Source organism: Rhinatrema bivittatum, chromosome 2, assembly GCF_901001135.1.
Source record: "Rhinatrema bivittatum chromosome 2, aRhiBiv1.1, whole genome shotgun sequence".
In the NCBI taxonomy this organism is placed as follows: domain Eukaryota; kingdom Metazoa; phylum Chordata; class Amphibia; order Gymnophiona; family Rhinatrematidae; genus Rhinatrema; species Rhinatrema bivittatum.
The window spans coordinates 305,005,453-305,027,235 of record NC_042616.1 but is presented as its reverse complement, the minus strand read 5'-3'; the positions used below and the strand labels follow the sequence as shown (position 1 = coordinate 305,027,235).

Sequence of the window (21,783 nt, the reverse complement as noted above, 5' to 3'; positions counted from 1 at the left end):
TTTATTTACTTACTTAAAAACATTTATCTGCTTATAACAGAACCACTGTGCTAAGCGGAATACCACAATAAAATAATACAGGTTAAAACATAATGTATAATGACAATAAAGAATTTAAAAACATACAAAGTTTAAATAGAATCTAAACCAAATGCTTCTTGAAAATGCTTTTTCTGAAACTCACATTAGTAGGTATATAGAATATTATTCACTGACAGCTCATCACTACTTTTTTCCAACAACTTGCCTAAAGTTGAAAGATTGGAAATTGGTCTAAAACTTGGAGGACCATTTTGACACAGCAATCTTTTTTTTTTTTCTTTTTTTTCTTTTTTTTTTTAAATAGGCTGAACAATGGCTTGTTCTAAGGAAAAAGGGACTGCATCTTTAGTCAAAGACACATTTATTAAATATGACTCTGTTATTTACTCTTTCAGATAATACAAGGACTAGGGGGCACTCAATGAAGTTAGTAAGTAGCACATTCAATACAAATAGGTGAAAGTTCTTTTTCATTCAACACATAATTAAGATTCATTGCCAGACAGTGTGGTTATGGCAGTTAGCATAGCAGGGTTTAAAAAAAAAGTATTAACCAAGTTGACTTGGTTGTTTCTGAGCATTAGCAGCATGTGATCTATTTACTGTTAGGTACTTGTGACCTGGATTGGCCACTGCTGGAAACAGGATGCTGGGCTTGATGGACCCACAGTCTGACTCAGTATGACAATTTTATGTTCTTAGACACATGCACAGATTGATGATGGGAGAGGTGTTTGTGAGATCCAAAAGGAGTGAGGGACAAGATTGTAGGGGAGAAAACCAGAGAGGGAACTGGAGAGGGAGAAGAAAGAGAAAGGGGGTGGGGATAGAAATTGAGATAGAGGGTGGGAATAGGAGGAAAAAAGAGGCCGGGGAGGAGGTACTGGTGCTGTAGGTAGGTTAGGGGAAGAGAGGGAGTTGAGGGGGCAAAGAAGAGAGAAGGGTGAGGTCGGGAAAAGAAGGGGCAATGCTGGTGCTGGGTAGAGAGTGAGGAGGGATAAATAGCACAAAGAGGGGAAGGTAGGAGGTGTTATCCTGGAGCTGCAGAGTGTTTTGTGAGTACAAGGGTGGGAGGTTGAGAGAGACTGGTGGGGATGAGGGGGCCACATTGGGATAGGAGCCTGAGAGACTTTGTGGGAACAGAATGGGGGAATGGGGAGAGGAAGACTAACAGGGCCAGTTGAGGGGACAGGAAGGAACAGGATGGGAAGAGAGAGAGAGAGAGAGGATGAGGGGGCTTCATTGGGACCGCCCTTGCAGAGTGTGAGGCTCATTGGTACTGTGCTTTCTGATGCCTTGGCTATTGGTGCATGAAAGGCTGTGCTGGCAATAGTCCATGCAACATACCAAATTTGCCTGTTTGTGTTGTCATTTTTTGGTCCTATTCCTAAGTGATTGCCTTTTTTTTAAATGTATTTTTCCTGTCTTACAGTTCTGTCCCCTTGGAATTAAGATGTATGCCATTTTTTCCCGTCTATTTTTGCTCACTCCCCAGAGTTCATGCCTTGTTGCTGCTCTCCGTGTGTCAGCGCAGTGCTAAGGATTGGCACAGCAGTCTCCGATTTTACTCAAGATTCATAACTGTGGGAGTAGCTAAGCAAAGGAAAAACTTTAAACATTAATCTTCTCAGGAATGAGATTTTAAGAGAACACATTTTGAAAGAGGGAGCAGGGTGATTTTGCTTTTCACTCCCTGATGAGTTATTTAATTGCTTTTGGCAGTATTGCTGTTTGGATAACAAACATAAGCTGCATGATACCAAGATTGTTATAAATGTGAATATGCACTACTAAAAAAAAAAAAAAAAGCTTTAGATTAAATTAAATCACTTCAGCATCCAGAAGTAAAAATACCTTTCATTGGGGATATTTGGCAAGACGTTTATCCCGCTGAATATCTGGGTTAACTTTATCTGACTACCTATAGCTGGATAGTGTTAGACCTAACTGACTATCTTTTGAATATCACTAATGAGATTTAGTTATCTGGCCATGTGCCATATTTAAAAAAAAAAAAAAGTCTAGTAACCAGAATCGCTGCTCCCCCATCCCCACCTAAGCTGTATATTGTGGGCCCTCCTAAGCCGAGCCTCCCCCACTCTCCCAAACCCCTCTGATTTTCACTGGAAGAGATCCAGGCCGTGGCCCCTCCCTGGTTCCCCATAATTTTCACAGATTGACCAGCCCTGTGCCTCCCTTCCCACTCTCCTGGTACCATTGGGATCGGGATGGGCTGCTGCCACAATCACAGCCCAGTACTTTCTGTGTAGTTTGTGAGTTATCTGAATGGCTTTTGTAGATTGGGTTCACCAGGCATAAGTTGATGGTCTGTACCAATGAGAGAGGCACTACCAGTTGGGGGGAGGAATGTCCCAGAGAGCAGAGCGTAAGGATGAGCAGCAGCAGCAGCCCTGTGACAGCTTTACCTTGCAGTAGACCAGGACTGGAATGACACTATGGGAGGCATCCTTTGCTACAACTGGAAGTATAGGAGCCAGCATAGATTCTCCCCCTCTCTCCGAAAATAAGGAAGGGAAAACAAGGAAGCAAAGTGGGTCATTTCCACAGCAAGCCAAGCAAGAGCAGGCAGTATGGACGTGGGGAGGATTCCCATGGCCACAGGAAGAGCGAGGGAAACAAAAAGTCAGGCGAGTGTCTCTTCTCCCCTTTCCTCCTTCCCTTCCCCTCCCTCCCTTCACCATCGATGCGACCCCCCCCCCCCCCAGTACAGAAATCTTCACCAAACTTAAGTAACCGTCCAGCGTTTGTGTCTGTACTTGGATTTCTCTCCTCTGTCTCTGCCTGCTCCTGGTATTCTCTTTGCTTTCTCTCTGCCTCCTTATTCTTTGTCTTTTAAATCTTATTTTTCTGTCTTCCTCTCATTTCTTTAGGATTTCTGTTCTTTCCTCCGTGTGTCTCGCCGTCTCCCCCTCTGTGTCTCTTTCCACAGTTTTCCTTCTCTCTCCTCATCCTAGTCTCCTCTCCTCACTCTTTTATGCCTCTTTCCTCCACAATGATCCCCTTTTCTCCCAGCTCGCTTCACTTCCCTTAGAGCCTTTCTCTCTCTCCCAGCCCTTCATCCCAACTTCCAGTTGCTGTTTTCAACACATCCCATGTCCCTTTAGCCTATTTTCTTCAGTTCCCTTGTTTCCTCTCACACACCCATGTTCCCTCTCATCCTCATAACCTATATACTCCCGCCGTCATCCAGCTTGATTGCTAGCCTGCATATCCTCTCCTCCTCCCCTCGGTCAGTTTCTCTCCTCCTCTCTTCCCTACAGCTCCACTCTCTATCCATCTTCATAGTCCCTCTTCCCCTCTATTCTGGCATGTAGAGCACACAGTTGGTCAGGCATCCTTAGCCAGCCAATAGGCTGCATGGGGAGGTGGGAGCAGTATCAGAGGAGAACCAATCCCTGCGTGCCACCCGCCATGCAGCATGGAGTTCTCCCCTGATCAGCAGAAATTTGCGCCATATTAGGGGTGCTTGAGCACACAGAGGTGGTGCCTATGACTGCCAGTACACGCTGGCTGCTGAAGGAGGAGCAGGTGCCTCTGCAGCCAGCACAGTCAGTTCTGTGTCCTGTAGCTCAGTGGTCCCCCAACCCTGTCCTGGGGCCCCACCAGCCAGTTGGGTTTTCAGAATTTCCACAATGAATATGCATGAGAGTAAATTTGCATGTTATAGAGGCAGTGCATTCAAATTTTCTCTCATGCATATTCATTGCGGTTATCCTGAAAACCCGACTGGCTGGTGGGCCCCCTAGACAGGGTTGGGGACCACTGCTGTAGCTGGTAAGAGGAAAGTGGAGATGGCACAAGGTTGGGGGTGAGGTGAAAGGAGAGGCAGGTGGGTGAGAGGGTCATGAGACATGGAAAGAACTGGCCTGATCTCCCGAAATATTTCCTGAGAGCTAAGAAACAGACTTAAGGGAGGGAGAGTCTAAAGACCTGAGTTTAGTGCTGGGAACACCTATAATAGACCAATAGTTCTCAGCTCTTCTCCTTGGAGTTCCTGAAAACCAGATCTTTATAAATCACAAGAAACAGAATTAAGAACTACTGCAGCAGACCAAGATTTCATTTTAGAGGTAATTAATCAAGGAACTAGCACTGTGTGTATTAGTTCACAGCTTGCCCTGCCCACATACAAATCTGGACATTCAGAACTTTCATCCCATGTTATAAGCAAAAGGTAATAAAATCATAGTAGATGATGGCAGAGAGAGACCTATTGGCACATTCAGTTTGCTCAGCTATTCTGGTCTACACTGCTAAGGATGTCTCCCCGTTTACAGCCATAGAAGATAGACTACTCATAGGGTATTACTCTAACCCATGTCAGTATTTTTGTCATCTCTTGGATTTCTATCCATCCTGGGTAGATGTGCCTAGAACTTCCCATATTTAATGCCAATACCCAGCTTCTTCCACCTCTTCCCCCACCCATGCCTTATTACCAAATTTTGTATTCATAGTTAAATGGCTGTCAAAATTAGCAAGGCTGTGTTGTCTTAACATTTGCTGCCAAGATCCCCTTGGCCTTGCTGGACAGCATCTGATCACCACAAACCTGCTGGCATCAAATCAGTTTATTTCTGGAGAGTTGTAACCTATTGCTTCCAACCCAGCTATTCCACAGTCTGCGGTGTTCCTAGATTGTGCTTTCCTTATCTGAGCCTTGGGGTTTGTTTTTTTTTATTTATTATTATTAATTATTACCTTGCTAAACAGTACCCAGCTAGCAGGGCCCGAATTACTATTTTGGTGCCTATAGGCAAGTCTGGAAAGTAGTAGTGGTGGTGGGGTGGGGAGGAAGGAGGTTCCCCAGAGATTGCAGAACAGGAGACTCCAGAGTTGCCACTCTGGCACCCCTAAATCAAGTGAGAGCAGGCTCCTTGGCCTGGGTATTTGGCACCTTCAAAATCTGGCACACTAGCCTTGGCCAAATCCAGGCCTGCCAGCCAGCATCACCTTGATTAGTACCAAGCCTCCACCTGCCTGCTGGCATCAATCTGGTTGGTTGTATAGCCGGCTGGTTCCAAGCTTTATCTGCCCCCTTTCCTCTTTATCTCCTTGTCCCTTGCCTCTGCTCTTGTGAGGAGTAAAGGGAGGGTTGTTTGCAATCTTGCAGCCTCCCACCCCTGTTATACCACCGTGTGCTATATTTAACCTAAGCATGCTTCAATTCTGTCAGTTCTAGTTTCTGCCACCTGCTGTTAGGGTATCCCAGGCCATGTACCATCCAATCACTAAGGAATATTTTCTCATTGTTTCCTCTGAATCTTCCTCTTTGCTACTTTGTATCATGAGACCTTGTCTTTGAAATTTCTTTTCTATGGAAAATTTCACTTCTGTAATTTATTGAAGCCTGTTGGATATTTGAATGCAGTGGTAACATGATTACAGAAACAAGCAAATCTATAAAATTGGGTGGCACGTTATTAAGTCAAAGAAGACCAAGAACCCATGAAGTCCAGATTTTCAGTTACCCATCAACATAGTAATTAAGAGGAAGGCACAAAAATAAAATTGCAGCTGCAACAATTTCCAATGCTAATTTTTCCTGTTCTTGGCCCTTCCCTCATCCCGTCTCATAAGAACATAAGAAAATGCCATACTGGGTCAGACCAAGAGTCTATCAAGCCCAGCATCCTGTTTGCAACAGTGGCCAATCCAGGCCATAAGAACCTGGCAAGTACCCAAAAACTAAGTCTATTCCATGTTACCATTGCTAATGGCAGTGGCTATTCTCTAAGTGAACTTAATAGCAGGTAATGGACTTCTCCTCCAAGAACTTATCCAATCCTTTTTTAAACACAGCTATACTAACTGCACTAACCACATCCTCTGGCAACAAATTCCAGAATTTAATTGTGCGCTGAGTAAAAAAAAAACTTTCTCCGATTTGTTTTAAATGTGCCCCATGCTAACTTCATGGAGTGCCCCCTAGTCTTTCTACAATCCAAAAGAGTAAATAACCGATTCACATCTACCCATTCTAGACCTCTCATGATTTTAAACATCTCAATCATATCCCCCCTCAGTCGTCTCTTCTCCAAGCTGAAAAGTCCTAACCTCTTTAGTCTTTCCTCATAGGGGAGCTATTCCATTCCCCTTATCATTTTGGTAGCCCTTCTCTGTACCTTTTCCATTGCAATTATATCTTTTTTGAGATGCGGCGACCAGAATTATACACAGTATTCAAGGTGTGGTCTCACCATGGAGCAATACAGAGGCATTATGACATTTTCCGTTTTATTCACCATTCCCTTTCTAATAATTCCCAACATTCTGTTTGCTTTTTTGACAGCCACAGCACACTGTACCGACGATTTCAATGTGTTATCTACTATGACACCTAGATCTCTTTCTTGGGTTGTAGCACCTAATATGGAACCCAAGATTGTGTAATTATAGCATGGGTTATTTTTCCCTATATGCATCACCTTGCACTTATCCACATTAAATTTCATCTGCCATTTGGATGCCCAATTTTCCAGTCTCACAAGATCTTCCTGCAATTTATCACAATCTGCTTGTGATTTAACTACTCTGAACAATTTTGTATCATCTCCAACTTTGATTACCTCACTTGTCGTATTTCTTTCCAGATCATTTATAAATATATTGAAAAGTATGGGTCCCAATACAGATCCCTGAGGCACTCCACTGCCCACTCCCTTCCACTGAGAAAATTGCCCATTTAATCCTACTCTCTGTTTCCTGTCTTTTAGCCAGTTTGCAATCCACGAAAGGACATCGCCACCTATCCCATGACTTTTTACTTTTCCTAGAAGTCTCTCATGAGGAACTTTGTCAAACGCCTTCTGAAAATCCAAGTAACGCCTTCTGAAAATCCAAGTAACACAAATCTCCTCCTCCTAACTCCCCCCCCCCCCAAAAAAAAACAAAAACCACATACATGTATAGCAAATGTGAAAAATCCCTAGTTCACCACTTTTTCACATGTGCCTAATTACATTATCATGCCAGCTGTTACATTTTTCCCCAGACATTTGTCGTGGTTCATGTATGCACCAACGACATAGGAAAATGTGGGAGGGAAGTTCTGGAAGCCAAATTTAGGCTTTAGGTAGAAAGCTGAAATCCAGAACCTCCAGGGTAGCATTCTCTGAAATGCTCCCTGTTCCACGCGCAGGTCCCCAGAGGCAGGCAGAGCTCCAGAGTCTCAATGCGTGGATGAGACGATGGTGCAAGGAAGAGGGATTCAGTTTTGTAAGGTACTGGAGAACCTTTTGGGGAAGGGGGACACTTTTCCAAAGCGATGGGCACCACCTTAACCAGGGTGGAACCAGGCTGCTGGCGCTAACCTTTGAAAAGGTAATAGAGCAGCTTTTAAACTAGAACAAAGGGAAAAGCTGACAGTTGCTCAGCAGCACATTGTTCGGAGAGAGGTATCTTGAAAGGACACTAGTGAAGCATTAGAGTTAGGGCATCCCAACAGAGAGGTTCCAATAATAAGAAAAGTAGTCTGTGCCTATAAGTAAAGAATCATCTGAGCTAAAATATTTCAAATTATCCCTAACAACTGAAAAGTAGAATGTTAATACAAACAAAAAACAACACTTTGAAATGTTTGTATGCTAATGCCAGAAGTCTAAGAAGTAAGATGGAAGAGTTAGAGTATATAGCAATGAATGATGACATAGACTTATTTATCATCTCAGAGACATGGTGGAAGTAGAAACATAGAAACATAGAAATGACGGCAGAAGAAGACCAAATGGCCCATCCAGTCTGCCCAGCAAGCTTCACACACTTTTTTCTCTCATACTTATCTGTTTCTCTTAGCTCTTGGTTCTATTTCCTTTCCACCCCCACCATTAATGTAGAAAGCAGTGATGGAGCTGCATCCAAGTGAATATCTAGCTGATAAGTTAGGGGTAGTAGGGGTAGTAACCGCCGCAATAAGCAAGCTACACCCATGCTTATTTGTTCTACTCAGACTATGTTATACAGCCCTTATTGGTTGTTTATCTTCTCCCCTGCCGTTGAAGCAGGGAGCTATGCTGGATATGCTTGAGGTATCAGTTTATTCTTCTCCCATGCTGTTGAAGCAGAGAGCCATGCTGGATATGCATCGAAAGTGAAGTATCAGGCACATTTGGTTTGGGGTAGTAACCGCCGTAACAAGCCAGCTACTCCCCGCTTTGTGAGTGTGAACCCTTTTTTCTTCTCCCCTGCCGTTGAAGCAGGGAGCTATGCTGGATATGCGTGAAGTATCAGTTTTTTCTTCTCCCCTGCCGTTGAAGCAGAGAACTATGCTGTATATGCATAGAAATAGAAGTGACAGGCTTATTTGGTTTGGGGTAGTAACCGCCGTAACAAGCCAGCTACTCCCCCCTTTGTGAGTGCAGATCCTTTATTCCACATTTCCTCTTGCTGTTGAAGCTAGAACGATGTTGGAGTCACAGTAAGCATGTGTACGTTTATTGAATAAGGGTATTGTCTCCAGGCAGTAGCCATCATTCTGGTGAGTCACCCACTCTTCATTGACGGCCTCTTGACTTTATGGATCCACAGTGTTTATCCCACGCCCCTTTGAAGTCCTTCACAGTTCTGGTCTTCACCACATCCTCCAGAAGGGCATTCCAGGCATCCACCACCCTCTCCGTGAAGAAATACTTCCTAACATTGGTTCTGAATCTTCCTCCCTGGAGCTTCAAATCGTGACCCCTGGTTCTGCTGATTTTTTTCCTACGGAAAAGGTTTGTCGTTGTCTTTGGATCATTAAAACCTTTCAAGTATCTGAAAGTCTGTATCATATCGCCTCTGCTCCTCCTTTCCTCCAGGGTGTACATATTTAGATTCTTCAATCTCTCCTCGTACGTCATCCGATGAAGATCCTCCACCTTCCTGGTCGCCCTTCTCTGTACCGCTTCCATCTTGTCTTTGTCTTTTTGTAGATACGGTCTCCAGAACTGAGCACAGTACTCCAGGTGAGGCCTCACCAAGTACCTGTACAAGGGAATAATCACTTCCCTTTTCTTACTCGATATTCCTCTCTCTATGCAGCCCAGCATTCTTCTGGCTTTTGCTATAGCCTTGTCGCATTGTTTCGCAGACTTCATATCATTAGACACTATCACCCCAAGGTCCCTCTCCTGCTCCGTGCACATCAGCCTTTCCCCCCCCATCGAATACAGTTCATTCGGGTTTCCACTCCCCATATGCATGACTTTGCACTTCTTGGCATTGAATCTCAGCTGCCATATCTTCGACCACTCTTCCAGTTTCCTTAGATCCCGTCTCATTCTCTCCACTCCTTCCGGCGTGTCCACTCTGTTGCAGATCTTAGTGTCATCCGCGAAAAGACAAACCTTGCCTTCTATCCCGTCCGCAATGTCGCTCACAAAGATATTGAACAGGACCGGTCCCAACACCGATCCTTGCGGTACACCACTTAAAACCGCTCTCTCTTCAGAGAAGGTTCCATTTACCATCACACATTGTCTTCTGTCCGTCAACCAATTTGCAATCCAGGTCACCACCTCGGCACTCACTCCCAAGCTTCTCGTTTTATTCACCAGTCTCCTGTGCGGAACCGTGTCAGAAGCTTTGCTGAAATCCAAGTATATGATATCGAGTGCTCTTCCTCGATCCAATTCCTTGGTTACCCAGTCAAAAAAGTCAATCAGATTTGTCTGACAGGATCTTCCCCTGGTGAATCCATGTTGCCTCTGGTCCATCAATTCTCCAGACTGTAGATAGTTCACTATTCTCTCTTTCAGCAGTGACGCCATTACTTTTCCCACCACCGAAGTGAGGCTGACCGGTCTGTAGTTGCCAGCCTCCTCCCTGTTCCCACTCTTGTGAAGCGGGACCACCACCGCTCTTCTCCAATCACTCGGCACCACTCCCGTTTCTAGGGATCTATTGAACAGGTCACACAGCGGAGCCGCCAGAACATCTCTGAGCTCCCTCAATATCCTTGGATGAATCCCATCAGGCCCCATGGCTTTGTCCACTTTCAGGTTCTTTAGCTCTTCCCACACATTTTCTACTGTAAAAGGATTTTCATCTATTCCACTTCCCACCAGTTTTTTGTTGTGTAGAGATGGTCCTTCTCCAGGGTCTTCTTTAGTGAACACAGAGCTGAAGTATTCGTTTAATATTTCTGCCATTTCTTCGTCTCCCTCTACACATTGATCATTACCACCTTTCAATTTCACTATACCACTTTGGATCTTTCTCTTTTCGCTGATGTATCTGAAAAATGTTTTGTCTCCATTTTTTATCTCCTTGGCAATCCTCTCTTCCGCTTGACTTTTTGCCAACTTGATTAATTTCTTTGTCTCCCTCAGTTGAATCAGATATTCTTCTTTGTGTTCCTCCCTTTGGGATCTTTTATATATCTTGAATGCTGTTCTTTTAGCTTTAATTTTGTCAGCCACCTCCTTTGAGAACCAGATAGGTTTCAATTTTCTTTTGCTTTTCTTTACATTTCTAACGTATAGAGCAGTTGCCTTGGTGATTGCTCCTTTTAGATTGGTCCACTGCTGATCCACATCTCTCTCGTTCTCCCATCCTTTAAGTTCTTCCTCCAGGTACTTCCCCATTTCCTCAAAGTCTGTGTTTTTGAACTGTAAAACTCGGGTCTTTGTGGTTCTTTTCCCTATTCTTTTAGTGATATTAAACCATACCGTTTGATGATCACTGCTGCTGGGGTGGGCACCCACCTGGACATCTGAGACGACATCTGCATTAGTGAGCACTAAGTCGAGTATAGCTCCTTCTCTGGTGGGTTCCAACACCATTTGTTTGAACAAAGATACTTGCATGGCATCCACTATCGCTCTACTATTTTTAGTTTCTGCAGATGGGATTTTCCAGTCTACATCTGGCATATTAAAGTCACCCACGATCACCACTTCTCCCTTCTTACCTATCTTATGGATGTCTTCAACCAGGTCTCTGTCCAGCTCTTCCTTTTGGTTTGGAGGCCTGTAAACCACTCCAATATAAATGGATGCTCCGTCATCTTTTTTTAGGTCGAGCCATAGAGCTTCTTCCTTACCCCAACTTCCTTGTAGCTCAGATGCTTGGATGTTGTTTCTGACATAAAGAGCCACACCTCCCCCTTTTCTATCCTCTCTGTCCTTCCTTAACAAGTTATAGCCTGGTATTGTTGTATCCCAATCATGAGATTCTGTGAACCATGTCTCTGTGATAGCAACAATGTCCAATTGTGCCTCAGCCATTAGGGCCTGCAGATCTGGGATTTTATTTCCCAAACTATGAGCATTTGTGGTCATAGCCTTCCAGGTACTCTCTTTAAGGTTATTGCTTTTCCTGGACTCCTTATAAGATATTAGTTGAGATTTGCTATTCACTTCACTCTCTCTTTTTTTAGTTGTGCCACTGTTGACAGAGTTATTCATCTGAATTAGATTTTTCTTTTGGTTATGGATCATGAAATACTGCATGCATTGTGTTTTTTCTCTCATTTCTGGTAACACTTCAATGTTTTTCTGAAGAACTTCTTCAGTTTTTAATATAGAGATGGCTTGTTGTCAAACAGTTAAGCCTGGTACAAGCTGGGTTAAGCAGGGCACTTCTGGACGGCTCCTTGCTTTTGGTCAATTGTTTTAAAAAACAGTCTTTATGCCCCAATTTTTGTTTGACCAACTTATTTATGCCAGCTAATTTCAAAACAGAGAGACTTAAACAGTTTACAAGCTGGAGAGCGATTTGGTATGGGGGGTGGGGGTTTTTTTTTGTTTTTTTTTTCTTTTTTCAACTTATGCAGCAGACAACAAAATTAACTTACTAGAGTAATATCTTACTATCAAGAACTGAAACACACACTATAATTAAAATTAAAATACACAGGAATTAAGAACAGAAGCTTTCTACACAAATTCTAAGCAACAGCAGATATACTTAGCTCAATGCAATATACACTGCCTCCAAGAGAACACACTCTAACGTGTGCCCAGGACCACAATGGCTCTCCTGCTCAAGGTCTGAGACACAATGGCTCTCCTGCTCAAGGTCTGAGACACACCCAATTCAGTTAGATTGGGTGATCAATGGGATAGGGCTGTACCAGTATACAAATTATATTGCAAAGACAGAGAGGAGCAACTTGGTGATGGAGTGGCACTTTGTCCTGCAAGACACTAAATGCACAAGAGAATCTTTATGGATAGAAATCCCTTGTGTGTTGGGGAAGAGTATAGTGATAGGAGTATACTACCATCCACCTGGCCAAAATGACGAGACAGACAATGGAATGCTAAGAGAAATTAGGAACCTAACCAAAATGGTAGTATAGTAATAATGGGAGATTTCAATTACCCCAATATTGACTGGGCAAATGTAACATCAGGACATGCTAGAGAGACAAGGTTTCTGGATGGAATAAATTACAGTTTTATGGAGCAATTGGCTCAGGAACCACCAAGAGAGGGAGCAATTTTAGATCTAATTCTCAGTGGAGACCAGGATGTGGTGAAAGAGGTAACAGTGGTGGGGCCGTTTGGCAATAGTGATCATAACATGATCACATTTGAATTAATGACTGGAAGGGGACAGTAATTAAATCCATGGCTCTAGCACTAAATTTTCAAAAAGGAGGCTTTGACTAAATGAGGAAAATAGTTTAAAAAAAAAACTGAAAGGTGCAGCTATAAAGGTAAAGAATGTGCCAGAGGCGTGGACATTGTTTAAAAATACCATCTTAGAAGCGCAGTCCAGATGTATTCCGTGCTTTAAGAAAGGCAGAAAGGCTAAATGATTGCTGGCATGGTTAAAAAGTGAGATGAAAGAGGCTATTTTAGCCAAAAGATCTTCATTCAAAAATTGGAAGAAGGATTCATCAGAGGAAAATAAGATAAAGCATAAGCATTGGCAAGTTAAATGTAAGACATTGATAAGACAGGCGAAGAGAGAATTTGAAAAGAATTTGGTCGTAGATGCAAAAACTCATAATAAAAACTTTTTAAAATATATCCGAAGCAGAAAGCCTTTGAGGGAGTTGGTTGGACAGTTAGATGATCAAGGGGTTAAAGGGGCACTTAGGGAAGAAAAGGCTATTGCAGAAAGACTAAACTAATTCTTTGCTTCGGTGTGTCTTGAAGAGGATGTTGGGGAGATACAGCTCCGGAGATGGTTTGCAAGGGTGATGATTAAGATGAATTGAACCAAATTATGGTGAACCTGGAAGATGTAGAAGGCCAGATTGACAAACTGAAGAGTAGTAAATCACCTTGACCGGATGGTTTAAACACCAGGGTTCTGAAAGAACTCAAAAATGAAATTTTAGACCTATTAGTAAAATTTGTAACCTATCATTAAAATTGTCCATTGTACCTGGAGGATGGCCAGTGTAACCCTGATATTTATAAAGGATTCCAGAGGAAATCTGGGAAACTATAGACCGGTGATCCTGACTTCAGTGCCTGGAAAAATCGTGGAAACTGTTATAATGAATAAAGTCACAGAACATTTAGATAGATATGGTTTAATGGGACCTCTTGCCTCACAAATCTCCTACATTTTTATGAAGGGGTGAATGAACATGTGGACATAAGTGAATTGGTAGATGTGGTGTATTTGGGTTTTCAGAAGGCATTTGACAAAATCATGAGAGTCTTCTTAGAAAACTAAAATGTCACAGGATAGGAGGCGATATCCTTTTCTGGATTGCAAATTGGTTAAAAGACAGGAAACAAGAGTAGGATTAAATGTCAGTTTTCACAGTGGAAAAAGATAAAACAGTGGAGTGCCTCCGGGATCTGTACTAGGACCTGTGCTTTCTAATATATTTATAAATGATCTGGAAAGGGGCACGACGAGTGAGGTGCTTAAATTTCCAATTGACACAAAATAATGCAGAGTAGTTAAATCTCAAGTGGATTGTGATAAATTGCAGGAGGACCTTGTGAGACTGGAAGATTGGGTCTCCAAATGGCAGATGAAATTTAATGTGGATAAGTGCAAGGCGGTGCATATAACCCTTGCTGTGGTTACACAATGTTAGGTTCCACATTAGTAGTTACCACTCAGGAAATATATCTAGGTGTCATAGTGGATAATATATTGATATCTGCTGAATGTGCTGTGGCGGTCAAATGTTAAGAACTATTAGGAAGGGAATGGCAAATAGAATGCCTCTGTATCGCTCCATGGTGAGACCGCACCTTGAATACTGTGTGCAGTTCTGATCACTGCATCTAAAAAAAAATATAGTTGCACTGGGGAAAGTGCAGAGAAGGGCGATCAAAATGATAATGGAGATGGAATGACTCCCCTGTGAGGAAAGGCTAAAGAGGTTAGGGCTGTTCAGCTTAGAGAAGGTCTACAAAATCATGAAAGAACTTTAATAGGTAAATGTGAATCTGTTATTTACTCTTTCAGATAATATAGCAAGTAGTTCATTTAAAACAAATTGGAGAAAATTCTTTTTCACTCAACACATAATTAAGCTCTGGAATTTGTTGCCAGAGGATGTGATTAGTGTAGTTAGTGTAACTGTGTTTAAAAAAGGTTTGGATAAGTTCCTAGAGCAGAAGTCCATAAAACTGCTATTAATCAATAAGGATTAGTAGCTTAGGATCTAGTCATGTAATATATGGGTACTTGCTGGGTACTTGTGACTTGGATTGGCCACTGTTGGACACAGGATTCTGGGCTTCATGGACCCTTGGTCTGACCCAGTATGGCATTTTCTTATGTTCTTATATTTTTACAAAAGCAGAAAAAGTGATATCCCTTGATGGAACTGACTTTCCGTGCGATAGCTTTGAAATCTTACGATCACATTGTATTTCAGAGGAGAACAAAATGTGAGAACAGTTTATAAATCTGGCCTTTGATTTTGCTGCTAAATTTATTTCAGTGAGTGATAAGTGAAGTATTACTACTTAAAGCAGCACGTCTCAATCTGGGAGTCATGAGAATTGCTTTGGAGGGGTAGGGAAGTGTTGAAGGGAGGGAGGGGGGGTGTCAGTGACTCAGCACAGCTTATCCCACCAGCTGCCAAAGAAACTTCATTCCTGTGGCCTCACTTCCTGTTTAGAAGGGAAAATGCAATTTTTGTGTTCTGACAATGAAGATTATCAAATTCTGAATTTTAAAAAAAAAAAGGTACCATTATCTTTGTGCTGATGAGGCTTTACAAAGAACTAAGGTAATTAATGTGACAGAAACCCGTTCATGGAGTTTCATGTCTGTATATTTTTTACTTAAGACTTTCTGTAGGTTTACCATGTAAAAACAACCCACCTTACCTAGGCATTTGTCACTTATTTGGGTTTTCATATTTTGATTGATGGTTTGATGTCTCTTTTGTCCTTGCGTAGTCTTGGCTGGTCTCATTATCTGTGGAGATTTGCTAATGGCTCTGAACCTGCCTCTGCTAATGTGGGTGTTTTTTCCCCCCACTAATTCTTGATTTGTACAATTCCTAAATGAGGAAGGACACTTTTTTGTAGACGAAGAGGAGAAGCAGAACGTCTGTCAATTTGCAATCATGCTTTCTATTTTATTTTACAGAGAGCCCTCCAGATAAACATGTGACAGTGAAATTTGTCCAAGATACATCGAAGTTCTGGTACAAACCGGATATTTCCAGGGAGCAAGGTGCGTACTTTGGAGAAGGCTTTACTGCAAAGGCCTAAAGTGCACTTTCAAACTTGCAGTGGATTGTGTCAAATGATGGAAGACTGCATATTCGTCGAGGCTTTCACGTTTGACTCAGTGATACATTTTCCTGTATCGAGAGGCAAGACAAGATAATTTGATAGCAGCAGCCAGAGCTCCTGGCCTGCCTGCACCCATGAGATCATTGTTTTGCCTGAGGTTGACCTGCAAAAGTATTAAGTCATTTTGTAGTGGGGGAAAAATACATGCTAGTTTGTTCTTTTAAGAAACAATATGCCTGTCATCGGTGCTGCTGCTGTAAAGCATGTCCCGACTGCTCTTGTAGCTGCTGTTGCTGCTGTTGTCAGCTTGCATTGCTCTAGGTGGGTTTTTGCTTGGATTGCTTTGAAACTGCATTAACAAGAGTATGTGTGGGAAGGAGATGAGCAGATCATAGACTTTGTTGATGTGGTTACTGTATAAATATGTATTTATATATTAACCACAGCTCTTCAAAAGTTCATAAAGGGAGATCTTCAGGATTTTTGGTTGCTGGAAGTGCTATTTGGTGATAACCCACTAGCGTTGTCCCTAAAAACTTTAGTACCAGTGCTGCCATTGTCCTTTCCATTTTCCTTCTTGAATGCAAAAAGGTGGTTTTGCATGGGAACCTATTCGCTCGTTGACCTTTCTGCAGGTCTGCCTAGGCAGTGGCTAGCCCAGAGCGTGCTTCTCACAAGAGAGTGGATGTCCATCTTGATGTCGCTTCTAGTTAGTGACACTCTCTGGTCTGTTGCCCAAGTACATGTTAGGCTTAGAAGCATCTCTTCCCTCCCTCATTCTGTTTTATGTATTCCCCATTGAATCAAATATGCAGGGCTACATAAATGTGATAATTATTCATAGCATGGACTATGGAACAGCGTTGCCTGTAACAAACCGTGCCCTCAGTGGGTTTTGAGACCAGAGTTGGGATGAGTGCCTTTAGTCACTTGGATTACAGCATACATCATCAGCTTGAGGGCATAATTATGAAAGAAGGCTGAAACCTGCCGTCAACCACTCTATAAAAGTTAGCCAAATGTAATAAGTAGAATGTAATGGTAAAGGCCAGGATGAGGTGATGAGTCCTATAGTTTTGTCAGGGGCATTTTCTCGTAGCTGTTTTATAAATTAAGGACTAATATCAGCTAGCTTCATTATGCTGCGAGTTTTGAAACAGATTTGTACAGGAAAGCAAAATTAGAGTTATGCTGTATCTGTATGCCCAAACCATGCTCGAAAGAATTTTGAGTGGGGAAACAGCCTGCATATGTGGATATTATGAGATCCAGATGCATTATAAAAAAAAAAAAAAAAAAGTTAGTATTTGAGAGAAGAGAGGCCCGGGCAGCTGTAGTGAAAGCTCACCAACCGCCATGAGTTCTCAAGTCCACCTAAATGTAGAGCAGCTTGTGTCCCCTGGTTCTCATGGCTCGCAGGGATTTCAGGATACTACAGGTAAATTTGTGCCTATTGTGTAATAGCTCATAGGAGTATCTTGAAATCTGACCTGCTCATGACCATGAAAATCCAGAGGTGGGTACCCTTGCTGGAGCCAGTATGGGGAGTCTGGTTCTGCAGGACAGATTCCTACAGCCTAATCACTTCTCGCTCCCTCAGTTCACATTGGAAACAAAATGCAATTGGACCTTGTTAATCTGTAGATGTTTGCAAACTGAATTATGTTTGTACTTGGATGAAGTATTTGAGAAGGATCTGCAGTGTGAGGGGATTGGCTATGTGCATAGCCAGACATCTGGAATAAACAACTTAGACTGGCCACATTGGAGCATATTATTCATAGCAAGCTTTGTGCAAGGGAAAGGATCCTTTCTTCATGATCAGCTTGACACTGGCATGCCATGGAGATGACGGCTTGAGGCTTTGTTGTGGATGTTAAACATGTTCACATAGTTTGTGGTTTTTAATGCTTTTGTGAGCATCCTGTAATAGGATAGTTAATCTGGTGCCTCTAGGGCACGTTTGTGCTCAGATAAACTGTTTTTGGAAACCAGCATTTACTCTTTGCCGCGTATTGAAACTGGTTCTTCGTGCACACTGGACCAGGCGCATCTGTATTCTGGTGTAGAAATGTGGCCTTCTAATGCCAGCGAATCAAACAGCGAAGGAGGTCTAATGCTAAGGTTTCCTTTATGCAGGCTTGTTATTGTTTGTTGGTAGGATATTCCAATTTTTCTTCTCTATCTTCAATCACCCCTCCCCAGGACCGATGCAAGAATATTAGGCACCCTAGGCGAACCTTGCGCCCTTTCCTCCCCAGGTCCAGGCCCTGGTTCCAGCCCCGATCTCATTCACTCAGACAGGCCACCCCTCTCTTACACACACTTAGGATCCTTGTCTCATGCACAGACGCACTCTTACACAGGCTTCCTCCCTCTCTCTCACCAACATCATTGCTCTCTCGCACATATACAGTCCCTCTCACTCACACACACACACACAAACAGAGGTGCCGCTTGTGGCCCACCGAGACTCTGCATTTCTCAGCCGCGAGCAGGATGGGCGCTGCTCACGGCCTGCCGAGTCTCTACTCTCAGCCATGACCCCACTTGGCTGCTCTTTGCCACCCCATAATGGCTGGCGCCCTAGGCGACCACCTAGTTCACCTATTGGGAAACACTGACCCTGCCCTTCCCCCAGGTAGTTTGGCCAGGAGACTCTGAAAACCTTTGCCAGCCCAAAGACCGGAGGGTTACCCCCTCAGGGCCATTCATTGGCTGGTTAGGATCAGCACTCGTCTTCCCTCCCTCTCTCTCTCCTCGCCTGAGTGGCATGTTTAGGACAGACTAGACTAAGCTCTGATCCCAACTCCCCTTGCACACGCATATACATAGCGACATGTACAGAGCTGAAGTTTGCGCCATAGGCCCGGTCTGAGAAATGACAGTTTAATGGTCAATTAAAAAATGCTCTCTTAGATCAGCATAAAAAGTAACCTAGATTACAAGGCTTGGGCCAAACTGCTTGTCAAGACTGTGTGATTTAGCTATATAGAGCTGATAGTAAGAAAGATGCAGAGAGAGGAGTATGGTATGATTGATGGTGAGTTCTGAGGGTTAATGACAAAATACCTGACTATCAAATGTGTTTCTCATGGGCACAAAATGGAAGAAGGCCTTTGATAGGGTGGTTAGGTGGCTTCAGTTTTGCAATTCAGGCTGAGCCAGTCCTAATTCTACCCCATTGCATGCATGATGAAGTAGGGCGGCTTGTCTTAGGCAAGTCAAAACTGCTTATCCATGAATGCAATGAAGTGAAACCAGAACGGAATCATCCTGTCCTGAAAAAAAAAAAATTGAAGCCAGTTGGCTGCACTAGCCTTTGATAAGTCAGATGGCTAGAAAGCCACATGGGACAAGGCAGCGGGATTGTTCAGTGTGGCTAGGAACTTTCAACTTTAGCCGTGGGGAGGGTAATTTCATAACAGCCCGCAAAACATAGATTTTTCCAAAAAACACATTAAAGATATGCTGATTTTCAAAGCAGGCACAAACTAATGTGTACACAGTTGCACCTGCTGTGTACAGGGTGCAAGTCTTGCATGTCAGTTCACCCGCATATTTTTCTAAATTCTCAAATATGTGCACAAATCCCACCTCTGCCACCAACCTCCACCCAGAATACCCCTGCCTTGTGCACATAATTATGCACACAAATTCCGGGCGCATAGACCCAGCTTTGGTTGGTTGCGATGCCTTTTTGTTGGCATTGACTCACGTTATACAGGGATGCTGTGAGACTTGAACATCGGAGACCTCAGAAGCTCCTGTGCAGCATCATATTTACATCAAAAGAATATGGGTTTTCTCCTGGACCCATATGCGAATAAAACTCTGCAACTCCACAAGTGAAAACTCTTTGTCCTCTTTTTTTTTTTTTTTTTTTATAACAAAAGTGAAAACAATAATCTTGATCTTTTCTCATAATGCTTCCAAACATCTGTTTTAACAAAGTGGATCGAAATGGCTAGCTTTAATCTTTGGTGACTGCCCTCGTGTTTCTTGCAGCATGAAGCCACAGGCAAAGTAGTGGCGCCATATTCCCGATAAGTCTCTATTCTCGCCTTCCTAAAGTTTGCATTTGCCTGGTATTTCTGATACTGTACGGTAAATCCACTAAATGTAGTTAGAACATAGAGAGGCATTAGCCATGGCACAGGGACGTCTTTCAGGAATGCTGTGATGTGTATGTGTCACTTTTGTTTGTCACAACTGTGGAGGGTAAATGTACGGTGAAAGATTGGGGGGAGGGAGGGGAAAGGTGTATGTATGCGTCTGTACCAAATCACTTGACATCTATCGACTATCATACATTGGAGAGCAACCAAACCAGGAGTAGCTAGCGTGGCTGAAACTGTAATACATTTTGACGCTGCGTGTTCCGCCCCGGTGTTTGGTGGCAGCCGGGATAACTTAAGGGTATAGAATCGAATTCCGTCCCAGCTTTACTTCCTGCAAAACTGACCCAAGGTGAATTGTTTCTTTTTTTTTTTTTTCTCTCTCTCTTTTCTGTCTCTGTTCCCTTCCACAGCCATTGCGGTGCTGAAGGACAAAGACCCCGGTTCTTTCATTGTGCGAGACAGTCACTCCTTCAGGGGCGCCTACGGGCTGGCGATGAAGGTGGCCACACCCCCTCCCTCGGTGTTGCAGTTGAGCAAGAAAGGTAAAGTATCTTTCAGAACCAGGGCGTCCCTAATGTACAAGGAAGTATACAAGCCTTACTTTAGATGTGATTGACCAGGAGTAACGGGAAATAGAATTAATTGACTCCCAGGTTGGTATGTGATTTTTTTTTTTCTGTATCTGTTCAATTTCGCATGCAAGGTGATGGGGGGGGGGAAGGAGTGAAGGCTTGAACATAGGTGTCCAGTTCCCATTGAGAATTCTTGTCTTAAGAGAATTTAAGAATGAGGAACAGAAAGAGAGAGTTGCTAGCAATTCAAGTACCAGGATCTCAGAGTTGTGCAGAGTTGGATAAGACACCTGCAGCTAGTTGTCTCATTTTGTCCCAGGAATGCACATCTGATTTAGCTATCAGTTTTCAGGCGTCCACTTTTGTTCCAAGGTCCACAGATAGGATCCCCTCACACTTTGCACCAGTTTTCAAAGGGAAAAAATAGCCCGGGATGCTCTCTTTTGAAACATGTTACAGGTACAAACCACCCGTGGACGTATGCACTTTCCACACGGATGGATGTTTCATTGGAACCGCCGCTAGCAAAGCGCATTCTTTTACGGTCCTGCCTGAAACACTCCCCTGGGAACAGCTCCTCTAATGAGACTAAATGCAGACACCTTGCAGGATACCACGCGTGCTTCTAGGCAGACCTTAGCTAGGGCCATTTTCCGACCAGCAATATACGCCAGCAAATCGCTGTTGACCAGTGCGCGAGGCTTTGGAAATTGTCCTCATGGAAGGCAAATCATTGCCACAAATGTCTGCTTCGCAGCTGTTACCGTGCAAACAGCAGACCTTTTATTGTGATAGACACAAACGGAGCAGGCTAACTAGTTTTTTAATCTGCCCTTCGGTGTATGGGGTTTTAGCTCCTTCCTAGCCGTGTCTTTCTGTGGCCATCGGCTAGTGTTTGCATCGTTGCTCATGGCTATCATGATTATTGGCTTCTTTGTTTATGAACCCTTGATATTCTGCCGTTTCCAAGCGAGTCGCAGGGTGGGTTACTCCATAACAGTGCAGCATCTAGAGAGGGAGTTTAAAGTATCTGCTGCATTAGATATCTGCAGCTAAAAATTTGCAGAAAGCAGCCTATTGCACGTTTCCTGAAATAGCATTGCATTAACAAAACGTTACGATTAATATTTCCCAAATGCGCACACAGACGCCTTCCAAGTGTTGGCATGGCATAAGACTTGTTAGAGATAAATATTTCTATTTTTTTCGCCCACTTGTGCTCAAGGTTAACAAATAAAGCTGTAGTGCAGTTGGGCTGGAAAAAAAAAAAAGAAGGGGGGGGGCTTGGCCATATCTTTGCCTCCGCCTGGCAAAACCGTCCCTGCTCTGCAACAGGAATGTGGAGAGAGAGCAGCGTGTCTCCCAGGCCTGCAGCCC

General features: G+C 43.3%; 1 protein-coding gene across 2 annotated transcripts in view; it reads left to right on the top strand.

The window, feature by feature from the left end:
* The window catches only part of TNS3 (tensin 3), a 592,547-nt gene that overhangs the window by 530,085 nt on the left and 40,679 nt on the right, over nucleotides 1–21,783 (top strand). For both annotated transcript variants that reach the window (XM_029589689.1, XM_029589690.1), the window contains exons 23-24: nucleotides 15,565–15,651; nucleotides 20,245–20,376. In XM_029589689.1, the coding sequence (XP_029445549.1) occupies nucleotides 15,565–15,651; nucleotides 20,245–20,376 (219 nt within the window). The remainder of the gene's footprint in view (nucleotides 1–15,564; nucleotides 15,652–20,244; nucleotides 20,377–21,783) is intronic.